General features: G+C 41.4%; 1 protein-coding gene across 3 annotated transcripts; it reads right to left on the bottom strand.

The window, feature by feature from the left end:
* Positions 1-3,733: 3,733 nt before the first annotated feature.
* Positions 3,734-12,904, bottom strand: angel2 (angel homolog 2 (Drosophila)). 3 transcript variants are annotated; one of them, XM_084953789.1, is made up of 9 exons: positions 12,512-12,904; positions 10,263-11,161; positions 9,581-9,792; positions 8,886-8,955; positions 7,795-8,225; positions 7,385-7,520; positions 6,298-6,367; positions 6,027-6,160; positions 3,734-5,360 (listed from the first exon to the last, which is right to left on the bottom strand). In XM_084953789.1, exons 2-9 carry the CDS (start codon positions 11,152-11,154, stop codon positions 5,197-5,199), a joined length of 2,109 nt encoding a protein of 702 aa, XP_084809915.1. In that variant the 5' UTR covers positions 11,155-11,161; positions 12,512-12,904; the 3' UTR covers positions 3,734-5,196. The 3 variants fall into 3 exon arrangements, with proteins under 3 accessions (XP_084809915.1, XP_084809916.1, XP_084809914.1); XM_084953790.1 differs by lacking the exon at positions 12,512-12,904 and adding an exon at positions 11,780-12,486; XM_084953788.1 differs by lacking the exon at positions 12,512-12,904 and having other exon boundaries at positions 10,263-11,190.
* Positions 12,905-13,844: the final 940 nt, after the last annotated feature.

Here is a 13,844-nt window from a genome sequence, read left to right as displayed (position 1 = left end):
ACTTTCAGGGAGAACAACAGAAAGAAGACAAACAGAGGGAAACTACAGTATGTTCTTCCTCTTTAAATGACACTCCTGTGCACACCGTCGTACACCTCTGTGCTACACAGCCTTTTGATAAAATAATCTGCTTACGTTCCACTGCAGATGTGTGTGTGTTTCAGACAAGCACATGGAGGCAGCAGATTTAGAGAAATAATCCTTCATTTTTCAGCAGCAGCTCAGGGATTGGAAGGCAGGGGATGTAATGTTTGTGTGTGAGCACAAAAACACTGTCACAGGGATCAAGCTGTAGAGATGAGAAGCCAGCAGAGCTTTTCTCAATGTTATGAAAAAGAGAGGTCAGATTGGGTCTCTGGTTGGCCCTGGGTTTTTGATTTGTCCTTCCTGGGGGTCATGTGTGAAACCTTTTACTGTCCAGGACCACAAATCACATCAATCCCAAAAGTCCCTTTGCAACCTGTGCGGTGTTTTCAGAGCAAAAGCTCCCTGTTGAAGTGTTAAACTGATTTAAACCTTTCATCTGTAGCACCTCCTCAGATTACAGATTTGATTTTAGGACTGCTGCAACCCACACACGTTTCAAAGCCTTTTGGCTACAGGTAAATTTCCTTGAAGATTCCAGAAATCTGCCGTATTGTTCAGGTGAGCTGAGGAGACAGGAGGGATGGAAGGGAGCTACCCTCATGAATGCCACACACAGTCAAAGCATTCACACTTCTTGAACTTCACATCCATGTTAACACTCAGCGAATCAACCCATTTTGGTATATAGAATAGTTGTTTAAGGCAGTAATTATCAGGTTATGCACTGTTTAAAAATAAATAAATAAGAGAAGACTCGATCATCTGTGAGAATGAGGTCCCAGCATCATTTAGAGAGGAGACGGGTGCGCCAGTAGCAGACCTGCCAGTTCCAGTCCTCTCCATCATGCTGCATGCTGTTGGCCTGTGAGCATCTGTTCCACTGAGGGACATTCAGAACCTCAACTGTGCAACAATCTTGAAATTCCGGGCAGTTATTTTGAAACTTTGTCTGTATTAACTTTAATCACTGAACAAACACAAACAAACCTGTCCTAAAAAAAAGCCTCAGATTTCGCTGACTTCCCCTAAAATTAGGTTTTAAACACCTTTTCCAGTCAAAGTTGAGACTCAAAGAATCCTGAACAGAAAAAAAGATACAGAAAACCTTTTATAAACTTTTCAAAACCTTACTTTGGCACAAAGTTAACAAGCATTTTGAGCTGCTTTTAAATCAGTGTTAACTATTCTATACATGCAGTTTTATGACAAAATTGCTACTGATATTAAGGATATTAAATCATTTTGGTAGTGCTCAAAATACAGCATTTTAAGATAGTGAGTTTTGCTTCTTGAAAGACTTTGGTTGTACCAGCAGTGCTGCAGCTCTCTCACAGACTTGTGAGTGCAACATCTCATATCTCATATATCACACATACCTCAGCTCTAAGTCAGTTTTTAGTAATGAATTCAAGATGATTTTCGAGCAAAAATCCACATAAACCTCTGAATCCATCATCGTCATCATCTTGCACCTCTCAACCAACCAAAACTGTGTTTATTCACCTGCCATCCACCTCATTTGTTTACAAGCACTCTGCTGCTGACATCTAGTGGCCAAAACTCAAACAACTCTGAAGACACCTGCCACAAGCTTGTTGGTATGCTGCTAAGAAATCTGATGGGCACAAACTTTTGTGCATCAGCAGCATCGGAGAAGACTCACAGAGGTCAGCTGTTGACAGAAGCTTGCTCATAAATGCTGCAGAAATCACCAATACCAACTCCACTTTGTATAATTTTCCTGATTATAATGGTACTCTCTGTAAACGGGCAAGTTTTGAAACCCGACCCCCGTCGACTCTGCAATAGGATGCAGAGAGGAGCCCTTGAAGCCTGCTGAGATCCAGCCGAGTGTCTTGCTGCAGTGCGGCGTGACGCTCAGAATACCAAAACCTCTGCATGCTGAGCACACAGTGAACCGAGGTAAACGATGCAGCCATTTGTCACCATCGCACTCACGCTAATGTGGAAAGATGTGGGGCCTGTTATGCAGAGGCACACTCTGCGTCAAAAACAATTACACAAGCACTTCCATTAACAGCCAAAGAGGCAAGACTGTAGAGAAAAAAACAACTGTTTCCCACCAGGAGGACAAACAGCGGGATCCTAATTTATATGATTATTTCTCCAAGGACCAAATAACAGGGCAACAATGACATCTTCTATTATATATGGGCAAAAACAAACATTAAAATAGTCTGAGAACATATTCCAAGCTGCAGTAAACAGTGTATACTGTGTGTACTACTTAGTGAACATCCTGGACAGTAAAGTAATGGCAGTCAGATTAAAGAGCAGTAAAGTTATTTTACTGTGGACCTGTTATCTGCAAAAACAGTCTGTTACTGTAGAAGATGAACAGTAGGAAGGGCAATAAATTACTGTCAACCAAATGTTGTATAACACTTTTCATGCAGATTAGTGCAGAACAAACAGCACAACATGAAAATATGCAGTAAAAAGCAATTCAGAATCAATGAACACGAAGAAAAATTAAAGAATACAATAATTTTTAAAAATCGCCTACAAGTCTAATAAGAACACCTCAAATAAACTTGAGAACAACTAGAATATAGCATGAATTCAGCCACTTGTCTGTCTCGTTTATGACCATATATCAGTGTTTTTCCTTTTGCAGCACACAGTTATGCAATCTTGCTGTATGCAACATTTTAACAGCTACTCTGAATGCAGGCTGTAAGTTTCCTCCACAGGGGGTGGGCTGGGAGGCAAAATGATGAAGCTGTAAACTGATGTAGGGCTAACAATCTGCTGTAACGCCAATTATGAGGCTCAGAGGGAACAGCAGTGTTTTGCTGGCCTCAGTGCATCTCTGCACATACACTGGGTGATGAGGGAGGAGTTTATTTTCCGCTTCAAATCCTTGAATCGTGCAGGGAAAAGGAAGAGAATGATTTTTCCAGTTGTAATCCACAATTAGTGGACAGAAGTAGCAAAAAAGTGTTCAGTTAGAAACATGGGCTCTGGGTCCGGGTGCTAGAAACGTCCCCCGGCTCTCTTTCTCTGGAACCTTTGTGAACACTTTACTAATAACTTTGTGATCTCTATAGCTTGTTTCAGATCACCAAAAAAGACAAAAGTTCATTTTGTAAATTACACTCACTCCTCCAGCCTGAAAGCAGGATTGTCCAGGTGATGCTCATTGGACAACGACTTGTTAATCACAAGTTATCATCCAATGAGCGTGCTTCAGTCACATCAAAGCCTCACTTTTCACATCTAGTTTCAAAACACCAAAATGGCGACAACGAAAACGTTGAACGCGAGGCTTCAAACTGGACTTTAGTAACCAATGAGTGGCATCACATGTTCACTTATTTACAGCTGTTTCTTATTAGGGCAAAAAAGCCGATGGTAGGTTGACAAGATACATGAGCTAACTTAATACACCAAATGTATATCAACACATAAAAACCACAACAACTAAAGTGTGTAACACAAAATAACAACAATAACTACCACATCATTTTCAAATTAATGGTTTGAATATGAGCAGTTACAGTCCAATGAGTCTGTTAAGCTAGCCCGAGAAAAACTACTGTAACAAAGACAAAACAAAAAGTGCTAAAGCTTTATTAGAAGTCAGCGTATAAAATGCAAAAATGATTGAAACCAAAGGCAAATGTAATAGAAAAAGAACTTTTATTTACAAAGTGTAAACTTCCAGCAAAAATCAACTCCTTAAAATGATACAAAAATACATCCAGTTTTAATTTTCAGTATTTACATGTGTGAAAATATGACACAAGACCGCTCCAGTAATAACCGACCATACTGATATTTATGCAGAATTAAAATTTAGAGTCCTCAGCGGACATATACATCCATGGTTTCCATATAACATCTTAATTTAACTATAAATAACTGAAATATATGAGAACTAGTTGAGTGCTGTATAGTGCTTAGTTTAATTTTTGGCATATTGTGAAATATAAGAGAAAATCATTACATGGCTGTGATGCAGCCGACACGGGAGATATTTCTGAAGATCTTTAAAAATACAAGCTAAACTTTTATTTATATTTTGTTAGTTTTTAAAGGAGAATGAGCACCGTCTTGTTCAAGTTTCCCAAATTAGCAGCACTACAGTAAACGTTCAGCTTTAAAAAGTGACTTAAAATCCATCCCTTCATCGATACAGCTCGAAAGGAAACATTAGTAAGAAAGAAAACTTTCTATTTATTAAAAAAAGAAAAAAGAAAAAATATGGTAAACATCTCTACATGGTGGGAAAAATGTCAAATTAAATATGTTACTACTGCTTTAAAATGATGATCATTTGGATGTTTAGAGATATGAACACAATCATTTCAGGGGAAATCCAGACTGCCAGAATTCATTTTTTACTCATCATCATTTAAAGAACAAGACCTAAACTTTTAGTTAAAACCCCTGAACAGGAAAACAACCGCCTGCTGGGGTTAAGAAATGGGACGTGCCACCATGCTGCAGGAAAAACAAGAAAAGCTTTAACATAATTACTTTTTCCTGCCTGAACAAAAAAAAAAAAATTAAACTAAGAAAAAAAATGTTATGTTAGAAAGATACCTGTCCTTACGCTTCAAGCTCCTCCCACCACATAAGCACAGGATTTGATCCCCACTCTCTCAGGTGACAGTCCTCTGCACAAAGCCATTTAGCAAGTGGGTCTCATTTCATAAGCAGACTTAAACATTTTGCCACTTAAAGATGGGGCATTTTTGGAGAAAACGTCACAAATTATAATTTAAGTGGTTACACAGGGATTTAGGCCCCTCCTCTACCTTCTGTTTGTTTTTCATCCCATAACAAGACATGAAAAGTAATAATAGTATAGATGGGTAGAAATAGTATCAATATTTTAATCACAAAAAATAGAGAAAAATAAATATTGTTGTAACTCTGTGAAGCTATCTGTATGAAATCATTAATTTAACTTGCAGCCACTCTTGGAGAGGACTTGAAAAGGGTTTTCCTTTTTAATAATAAAATCACATACTGAATTAAACACCCCAGCATTTAATGTTCATCCTGTTTTTGTTGTTTATGTGGGGAAGAAACTGCAGATTCCTTGAACATTCCTACTTTCCTCAGTGGACCTGCAGCGTTTCAGCACCAAATGCGGAAACGAGCGAGGAGAGGGAGATGGTCCGATGAGTGCCGATGGTTAGGCAGGCCGTTGACTTCCTCGAGCTCTGCCTGGCCGACCAATGACAGCCTGCCCAGCAGCTGGAGGCCCCGCCCACCTGGAAGCGAGGGAGGTGGAACGAAATCTTTCAGAGAGAAAGGACAGAGGGAAAAGAGAGAAACTGAATTAAAGAGATTAAAGATTAAAGAAGAAGCAGAAGGAATTCAGAGATGGTGGTTTCCAGCAGGTATTACTTAATACAGCTTTAAGATGTTACTGTTTGAAAAGTCACCAGTGACGGTAGGTAACATAAAGATAAATAAATGAATTAAACCATAAAAAAGTAGGAAATCAACTCCATTTAAACAGCACATCTTATTTTTAAGCCACTCCAAGCACAGAAACAACAGTCACCCTTTCACATTAACTCATACAGAAGTTTTTTATTTCTCACGCCTCTGTCACACAGTTTTGAGGGTTCAGTGTCAACAAAGGACATTTGGATATGGAAGCTAAAAACAGCCATAAAGGCACATTCAGCAGCAGTAGTGAAAGGGTTTGTACATGTAAAGGATTTAACAGCCTGTTCAATCTATTAACAGCCTTTTAGAGACATTTATGTTCCCAGACGGACCCATGATCATCTACAGAAAGCATATTATTGCCAATATAGACGCTTACAGCAATTAAAGGAAATGTACCTATCTTTAAAGTCTGAGATTTTAAAAGACTTAAATACTAATAGAAATACTAAAGAAAATCTGACCTTTGTTTGTTTATGTGTGTTGTGCGTGTGTGTGAGAGAGCGTACCAGGACTATACAGGATGTAATCCACTGTCAGGGCCGTGCGGGAGTGACAGGTGGTGATCTCAGGTCTCCTGTCAGGCATCAGGTGATGTTGATAAGACGACTGCAGCTTCAGGCTGTGCTCGATCCTCCACGCTCTGCAGAATCATACACGTGGTTAGAGAGAGTTTGTCCATTTTTATTATGGCGACAACCAGCTTTTCAATTACTGAGAACTAAAAAGACAGAAATGAAAGGAGGAGGGAGTGACGAGAGAAGGACGGCGAGACTTTACCTGCTGAATTCATAAGCAGCTTTGGCAGCGAGATCCTCCACACTGAGATTAGAGCTCGCTCCCTCTACAGCTGACGGAGAGAAAAGGACAGGTGGTTGTTAGTGACGAGGTTCAACACACTAATCACTAAACTCTATTAACATCTCTCAGGCAAACTGGCGACAGTCCAGGACAACATGAGTAACTTTCTAAGCAAAGCCTGAATAAAAGATTAAATAAATGGAGATCAAAGTCAAACCTGCCTAATCACGTGCTGCACTGTGAAGTGGATGTTAAATTAAATGCAGGTTAAACTTTGGAGGCCTGAATTTTTCTAGACATCATCCGATAGAGAAGCACGCATAATTACACGTATTATTTTAAGTACATACATATGTTCATACCGACAAAAATGGCTATCTGGAGTATGCCAGTACAGGCATGATGTACTCATAATGGTCAGAAAGTTGGAAGTGGATGGTTGGACACTTTGTGCCCTCAATAGCTGAAGGAGAGGAGAAAAAAAGCAAACCATTGATACAGCTCTATATTATTAGAGGATTCGCTATATTTTGATTTCTAGTAAGTCCTTTGAGACAGAGCTAAACGCAGCCACAGGGAGTCCACAAGCCAGTGCACTACTAGCACCAGTCTGAGGCCTGGATAAACAGGCAGGGTCGAGTCAGGAAGATCATTCAGTGTAAAATCATCGAGAAGCAGCTCTTCGACTTGAACCATTTCTCACACTTTTTGCACACTAAGCAGCTGATTATGTAGTGTGCACAGTGTACTACTGGAAGTGCTTTCAGACACCTTGCGTCTTTAACCTGCCAGCTCACGAGCACACAGTGATGTGGGATTTCTGACAGCACCGTATGAGAAAAGAGCAGAAACTGCAAGTGGTCGTCAACTATCCTGCCGGCTGCATGTTCCACTCAGGCAGCTCTCTCACGTAAACCAAGCACGATATGCCCTGAAGTGCAGCTGACGCAAACCGACTCCCACTGTGCTCTAAGTGTGAGAAACCACCTCCCTGAACAACGAGCCGGCTGGAATCTTTTGACATTTTCCAGAATTCTTTTGAGAAAACAGCTTTTCCAAAGTTTACCTGTAGGGCTGCTGGGCGAGGTCTCAGCACTAGGTTTGTTTTCATACTGGCACTGATGGGTTATTCCCAGGCTGGGAGACCAGATTGGAGACATGAGGAGACGCTGACCTCTGGGACTGTTTTCCTGACCTGACACCTACACAAACACCCAGAAAAGAAAAGGGGGAAAGAAAAACAAAACGGATAAGTGAGTTTTGGGGATTGAAGCACCGAGTATTTCTTTATTTGATGAGTGGGAAATGGACACTGTGAGGCGACAGAAACCAGGCAAAAACAAATTGGATTTACTGAACTGAAAACCACAGATGACAGTTTTGCATGAATGACCATCAACGACCAGAATTAATTATCATAACTGTCTACTAACTATAAGTTAATTGATCAGTTTGTGAGTGGCACAATATTCTCACCATGCCAATCTGTATTCCACTATACTGCAGGCAGCCTGTGGTCAGGAAGCTGTACAGTGGACTCCAGGGAGCAGAGTTAAAATCCCCACATAAAACCACTGGGTTAACCTGCCCGTTTGGGAGGCGGGACAGCCGGTTGATCTCAGCCAATAAGATTGCCAGCTGGGCCAGTTTGATGTCACCTCGCCGGGGGTTGTAGAGAAGGTGGGTGTTGGCGACACAGATGAATGAGGAGGGATTTAAATGACTGAAGCTCTTGTTAGGTCGCAACAGCACAACCAATCCCACGTTGTCTCGGTCGAGGAGGGTGTCGCCGGGCCGGAAAAACTCGACGGGATTGGAGGAGAGGAGGGAGAAGCGGGAGGTTTTGAAGACAACGGCACAACCGTCTGGTTTCTTTCCTGTCCGCTTTTTATACTCACAGTGATAACCTGACAAACACACACAAAGATGGGTTATTATATTAAAAATATCATAAATAAATGACAAAGAAATATCACAGACAGAAACAATCAAATTATATCAAATTCTACCACAGCAAAAAGGCCTTAAACCTGGGCTGGCTCTTATATATTGCTTTTCCCACCAGCTCAGCATGCTTTATACAACACGTCACATTCACCCAAGCACTTTTTTGTCTATGACTAAGTGCTTTCCAGCCAAGACATTCACACTCCAATGAAAAAAGACTGTATAGGCATCCAAGAGAAAATAACTGACTTCACTGCTTGAATTTCAACCTCAGAAAAAACTCTTTAATGAGTTTTCAGATCCATCTGAAGTAAAATAACCAATAAAGCAGGTTGTGATTTAGGGTGTGACAGTGAAACTGAGTTTGTGATCAGCCTCACAACTCAGAAGATCGATTAAAAAAAAAAAAAATGAAATGAAATGAAATGAGCAAAACGCTCGAGTCCTGAAACAGGGACTCCGAAAAGCAGTGAGTGGCAATAACGTCGCTTTACCCATCTTTAATATACAGTCTGTTTGCACTAGTTAGGGAAGATTTATCTGTCTTCACTTTTTTTGTCTTTCACTTTTAATGGCCCTCCCAAGCACACACATGTACACACAAAAATGAGCAGCAGTACCTAGTGCCTGGAGAGCAGGCTTAATCTGGTTTTCATAGTGGTCCTCCTGCACTTCCTGAAGACACAGGATCTAAAAAAAAAAACAACAACAACAAAAAACCTCTCATAAATTTATGATGAAGAGCCAAAAGTATATGGACACGTTTACCAACACCCTTCTGTGCATTTTGCTGTTTTCTGGTGGTTTGCAACTCCTATTAATGATGCAGCACAATGACTTTGAACCACTGTGTGTTACAAACTCTGTGGCAACAATTTCATTTCTGCTTTAAACGGGCTTGATCGATACGTTAATGTCAACTACAAATAACCTAGGATAAAGGATCAAATAAAGGATCCAGTGCAGCCTATAAATGATCAGAAAAGTTTTGATAAGATGAGTAACAAGATATTTAAAAGATCAGGATGCACAGCCTGTAACTTGTGATGGCCAAACTCCTAACAGGTTTTACTGAATGTAACTCTCTAAACTTAAGCACCACAGAAGTAAAAGAGAAGAGTCATCATTACAAGTGGAATGAATAAACTCTCCCCAAAAAATGAACACTTGATTAGTTTAATTGCCAGTAACCAGTAGATAATATGTTCCCTTTATGGCCCAGCCCAGGTTTACCACTGAACATCAGGGCAAAACTTTCTCCTGAGACCATTAAACTATACATACTAATAAGTTTTATGACACTGCATCCCCTCACATCAGCATTGTGGTGCTGGATCTCTGCCAGTAGGTTATGCAGTCGGTATTCCCAAGGCAGGACGTCCGGGTCACAGTGTCGGTACAGGTAGGCATTGTCCTCCAGGAGCTGCTGGGAGAGGATGTTGTAGGACATCACCGAGAAGTCAAAGACTGAACTGTCGCCTGGTGGGTGGAGGTCAGTGCTGCAGGACTCCCAGTGTCTTTGAAGAGCTGAGGAGAGATGAAACAAATGGAGAGCTGGAAATATAATCTCTAAATATGAAGAAATAGAATCTGCAGCCAGAAGACAAGAATTGCATTTCTGTGTGCAATTTGCTTTTAGTCTGAATTGATCAGTTAATTACACTGAAACAGGCACCGTCTCCATGCAGGTTCACAGCCTGTTTTGAACACAAAAGAAGGATTGAATCTGTCAAAATGTCCATTTCCAAACCACAGGCCAGATTGCTGTTCTGGTCTTTGACATGATTCAGCTGCTTTCCCCAAAAAGGGTTCCCACTGTGGGACAGACAGGACCTCCACCATTGCTTTTACTTGGACTTTTTCAGATTTAGATTATTGCTCTGTGGAGGGAAAACATTTCCTAGCTGATCTCTTAATGGAGACTCTGCTTCCAACATGTTTTCAAGCAGCAGAAAAGACACATCAAAACTGTAATTATACTTAACAAAAAGACTCACATTTCACAGCCCTTCTTGGTGGAGAGGGCTGCGTGTTTCCTCCAGGTACCTGCCCCAGGTTTGAGGGGCGAGTGGTGCTGCGAGGCTGCCCTCCATCACTACATCCATCCTTCTGCTGCTCTGAAGTCCCTTTTGTGTCCCTGTGAGGCCCATCCAGCTCCTGAGACCCCCTCCCTTTGAACCATTGGTTGGGTTTGTGCATCACTGGCTGTGATTCTTTATGTCCTTCTTGCTGATGATGATGATAATGATGATGATCTCTGTCTGCACTCTCTCTTTGCTGTCTGTCTTTAGTCTCACTTTTAGTCCTTTCCACATTTTTATCTCTGCTGGTTTCCCCTCTGACATCTTTCCCGACATTATTCTTCACTCTGTCTTTAGTTCCATCGTTGAAGTGGTGACTAGATCGAAGGCTGCCATCTTTTCTGGAATCTAGGTGATGGTGCTCCCTCTTGAACCCTCCCTCCTTACCCTCTGTTGCTTCTCCTCTGGGTCCCTCCTTTTCTTTATTTTGTTCTTTTCTTTCCTTTTTTTCCTCTCCACTCTTCCTCCGTTTGTAGGGCGGCCCTCTGTCTCTGTCGGGGAACTCCATCAAGTGGCCTGCAGAGGTGTGAAATGAGCGGCAAGCACCAAAGTCACCAAGGTTGATGTTCAGGGGGTGTAATGCCCTGTGAATGAAAGATTCAAGGGCAGACGGGTGGGAGTGGGGAAGTCGAGAAGGCCAGGGTGGAAACCCTGGCACCGACCACCATGGATGAGGGGTGGGAATGAATTGGGGAAGGAAGGAGGACGCAGAGGAATCAGTGTTGCTCTTGAAGCGGACCTGGGAAAGAGCAGGAAGACTGCAGGGTGGGAAAGATGAGCTCAAAGAGCTCAGCCGGCGAAGGAACATGGGATGACTGGAGGGAGACATTAGGGGGGGAAAAAATCAATACATGGAGCCGATGTCTGCAGGTTCTCAGTTGTGAGAATTTGCTATTTTTACATCCATATGTCTTTTATCTAACTGCAGGTTAGATTAAATGATACATTTTTTTTCTGCCAGTTAGATTTAAGGATAACTTATTGTCTGAAATAACATGATGAGAGAATGATCTAAGTGGAGGCAAAAGTTACTTTCAAAACCATATATTTAGTTTAAAATCGCAAAAATAACTGGCAAAAAGCCCAGAGGTCTCCAAGAACATGTTATCAAAACTGTTATATGAACTCTTCATTAAACATGCAATTTTCTAGCTGCTTTGTTGAAATGACAGCTACCAGAAGCAGCGCTGGCTAAGCTAGTTGCTAACTACCTGCTGCTTCCCTGGTTGTTTTGGAGCACTTCTAGTTAAAACTGATGTGTGTTTAAATGTGGATTACACAACAAACGAGTAGGCGAATACTAAAAGGACGAATCACCAATCAGAAGTTGACGTTGCGTTTGTTATAAATGATTTCAACCGCATTGAAAATTAACAGAACTCAAACACTGCGATTAGTTTTTAACCCGGAGCTGCTAGCTCACGTCGACTTACGTCTCGTCATCGGCGACTTTGTTTAAGCCTCAGCTTGGGTGCATTTTCAGACATAACGAGATAACAGGATGGAAGTTTCGACCTTTGAGTTTGAATCTGCAGTCAGATCAAGACAAGTCGAGTCCCCGAAATGCTACGTAACTAAACGTAAAAACAAAGTGCGGAATGAGGCGTCGGCTTCATGAACCGTCAGTATTTTCGTCAAATCCAACAGGGACAACATACGGCGCAGATTTTGTGTGCTAACGTACCAGTGTAGCTACAAAAAGGTGTGTCAAATATTAAAGAGTGGGGTGACAGCTAACAAAACAAACACTCAGAACCGCTTTTACAGAGGAATCTTGCTCTTTGCCAAAGCTGGTAGCGCAACTCCCAACATTTTCAAGGCTACATAAATGCATCACCATCACTCTCGCATGCGTCTCTTTCTCGCGCTGGATGTTGTAGTCTTTTACTTAAGTTAGTTAACAGTGAGTGATATGGTGCGAACTATTGAAGGTACTACAGACAACCGGGTACGGTGCGGAAAGTGGTCCGGGTGCAACGTAGCTTACCATTGCTTATGCATTTTTATCGAGCGCATTGTGAAATGTCACTTCAAACGTTGCGGTTATCAGTTATAAAAGCGATAGCGACTCATTATTAAAGAAACCCGTGAATTATGTCAACAGCTAGGATTCTTTATTGAAAGCGCCGTGAATGGAGAATTACAACAAAGGTCATTGTACTTACGTAAAAGCGAGCCTCTCGAAGACAGCGGTGTCGTTTAAAGCCTCTTTAAACACAAAATGTCACCTTCCAGTCTGTGTCATTTTCTGTTATAATGCGTCGTTGAAATCTGAAATAGAGCTGTCTTGTGTCGGAGTAATAGTTTGCTGAGTGTGGCTAGAGAAGCAGTGGTTTGTTAGAGCTGAGGAGTGGGCACAGAGGCAGTGAACGGTATCTCTCTCTCTCTCTCTCTCTCTCTCGCGTGTGTGTTTGGACAAACAAACCCTGCCTCGTTCCAGTTTTGTTCCCCAGCTTTCACAAATGAAGAATTTTCTGGCTCATTTTCAGATTTGGAGTACTATGGTGTAAGCACAAAAATCGTCCCCATGTGTATATTGACTATGTGCACGAGACAATGCTAACTTCCTGGTTTGAGACCGGATGTGGGGTTGTGCATTTCCGGTAGCTTTACTTTGTGGTCAATCGCTACTGCGAAGATATACTCCAAAATCATGTCCAAAACTCGAAAACGGAAAGATTGCGTTAAGTTACAAAGAGCAGAAGGTGGGAACACTCACCGCTGTTGTGTCATAAAAAAATCTAATTATCAATTTTGACGTTTAAAGCGTTTAGATCATCAGTTGTTTACATCACTCAACACAAGCAGAACTGCATTACTGCATGCAGAAGACACATCGTCCACATTCAGAAGCACATCTCTGTATAGTGACTGGTCTTATGATTTAAACAGGCAAATGTTCAGCATTCAAACTACAGGTGAAGAATAGTCAAACCAGATGTTTCCCCTGTTATGTCGATATCAGCTAGTCAAGTACACACCTACACAGCATGTTAACAAACCGTGAAAAAAGCCACACAAAAAATGAATGATTGCTGGTAACGGTTTCTATACATTAGTATTTACGAAGGGTATGTTGTGACTTACCTTCAAAATTACAGCGGTCCCTCGCTATAACGAGGTTCACCTTTCACCTGGCTGTTTCGTGGATTTTTTAGTGCAAGTTTGCATGCTTTTTTTTACGTCACATTGTGTCCTGCGTCCTGATCGCTGCAGACGATCTCCTCCGTGACGTCTCTCCTGTACAGTACAGAATCGCTGCATCGATGCTAGCAGTGTGACTCTGAAGTGCAGTACTGTATGTCCACGAAACGTTTTGCAAATTGGCTACTTGATTTCACCTATCGCTGGTTATTTTTAGAACATAACACCTGCGATAAACGAGGGACAGCTGAGAAATATAACATTTGAATCCCTTTTCTCTTTTGCTCTGAGGCACGGGGAAAAAATATCGACAAGTCGATGAACATCATTTACAGATATATTGGGTAAATGCCC

The sequence above is a fragment of the Perissodus microlepis genome, chromosome 15 (assembly GCF_051167445.1).
Source record: "Perissodus microlepis isolate ML-2025 ecotype Zambia chromosome 15, ASM5116744v1, whole genome shotgun sequence".
In the NCBI taxonomy this organism is placed as follows: domain Eukaryota; kingdom Metazoa; phylum Chordata; class Actinopteri; order Cichliformes; family Cichlidae; genus Perissodus; species Perissodus microlepis.
The sequence above is the reverse complement of the archived record's forward strand: the minus strand, read 5'-3'. Positions and strand labels throughout refer to the sequence as shown.

What these genes read in the sequence shown, in the direction of transcription:
- angel2 (XM_084953788.1), bottom strand. Translation starts at nt 11,175, where the DNA reads ATGTCTCCCTCCAGTCATCCCATGTTCCTTCGCCGGCTGAGCTCTTTG. An exon ending in ACCAAGAAGGGCTGTGAAAT is followed by an intron (nt 9,793 to 10,262) that starts GTGAGTCTTTTT and finishes ATCTCTCCTCAG; the next exon opens with CTCTTCAAAGACACTGGGAG. An exon ending in GTGGAATACAGATTGGCATG is followed by an intron (nt 7,521 to 7,794) that starts GTGAGAATATTG and finishes GTGTTTGTGTAG; the next exon opens with GTGTCAGGTCAGGAAAACAG.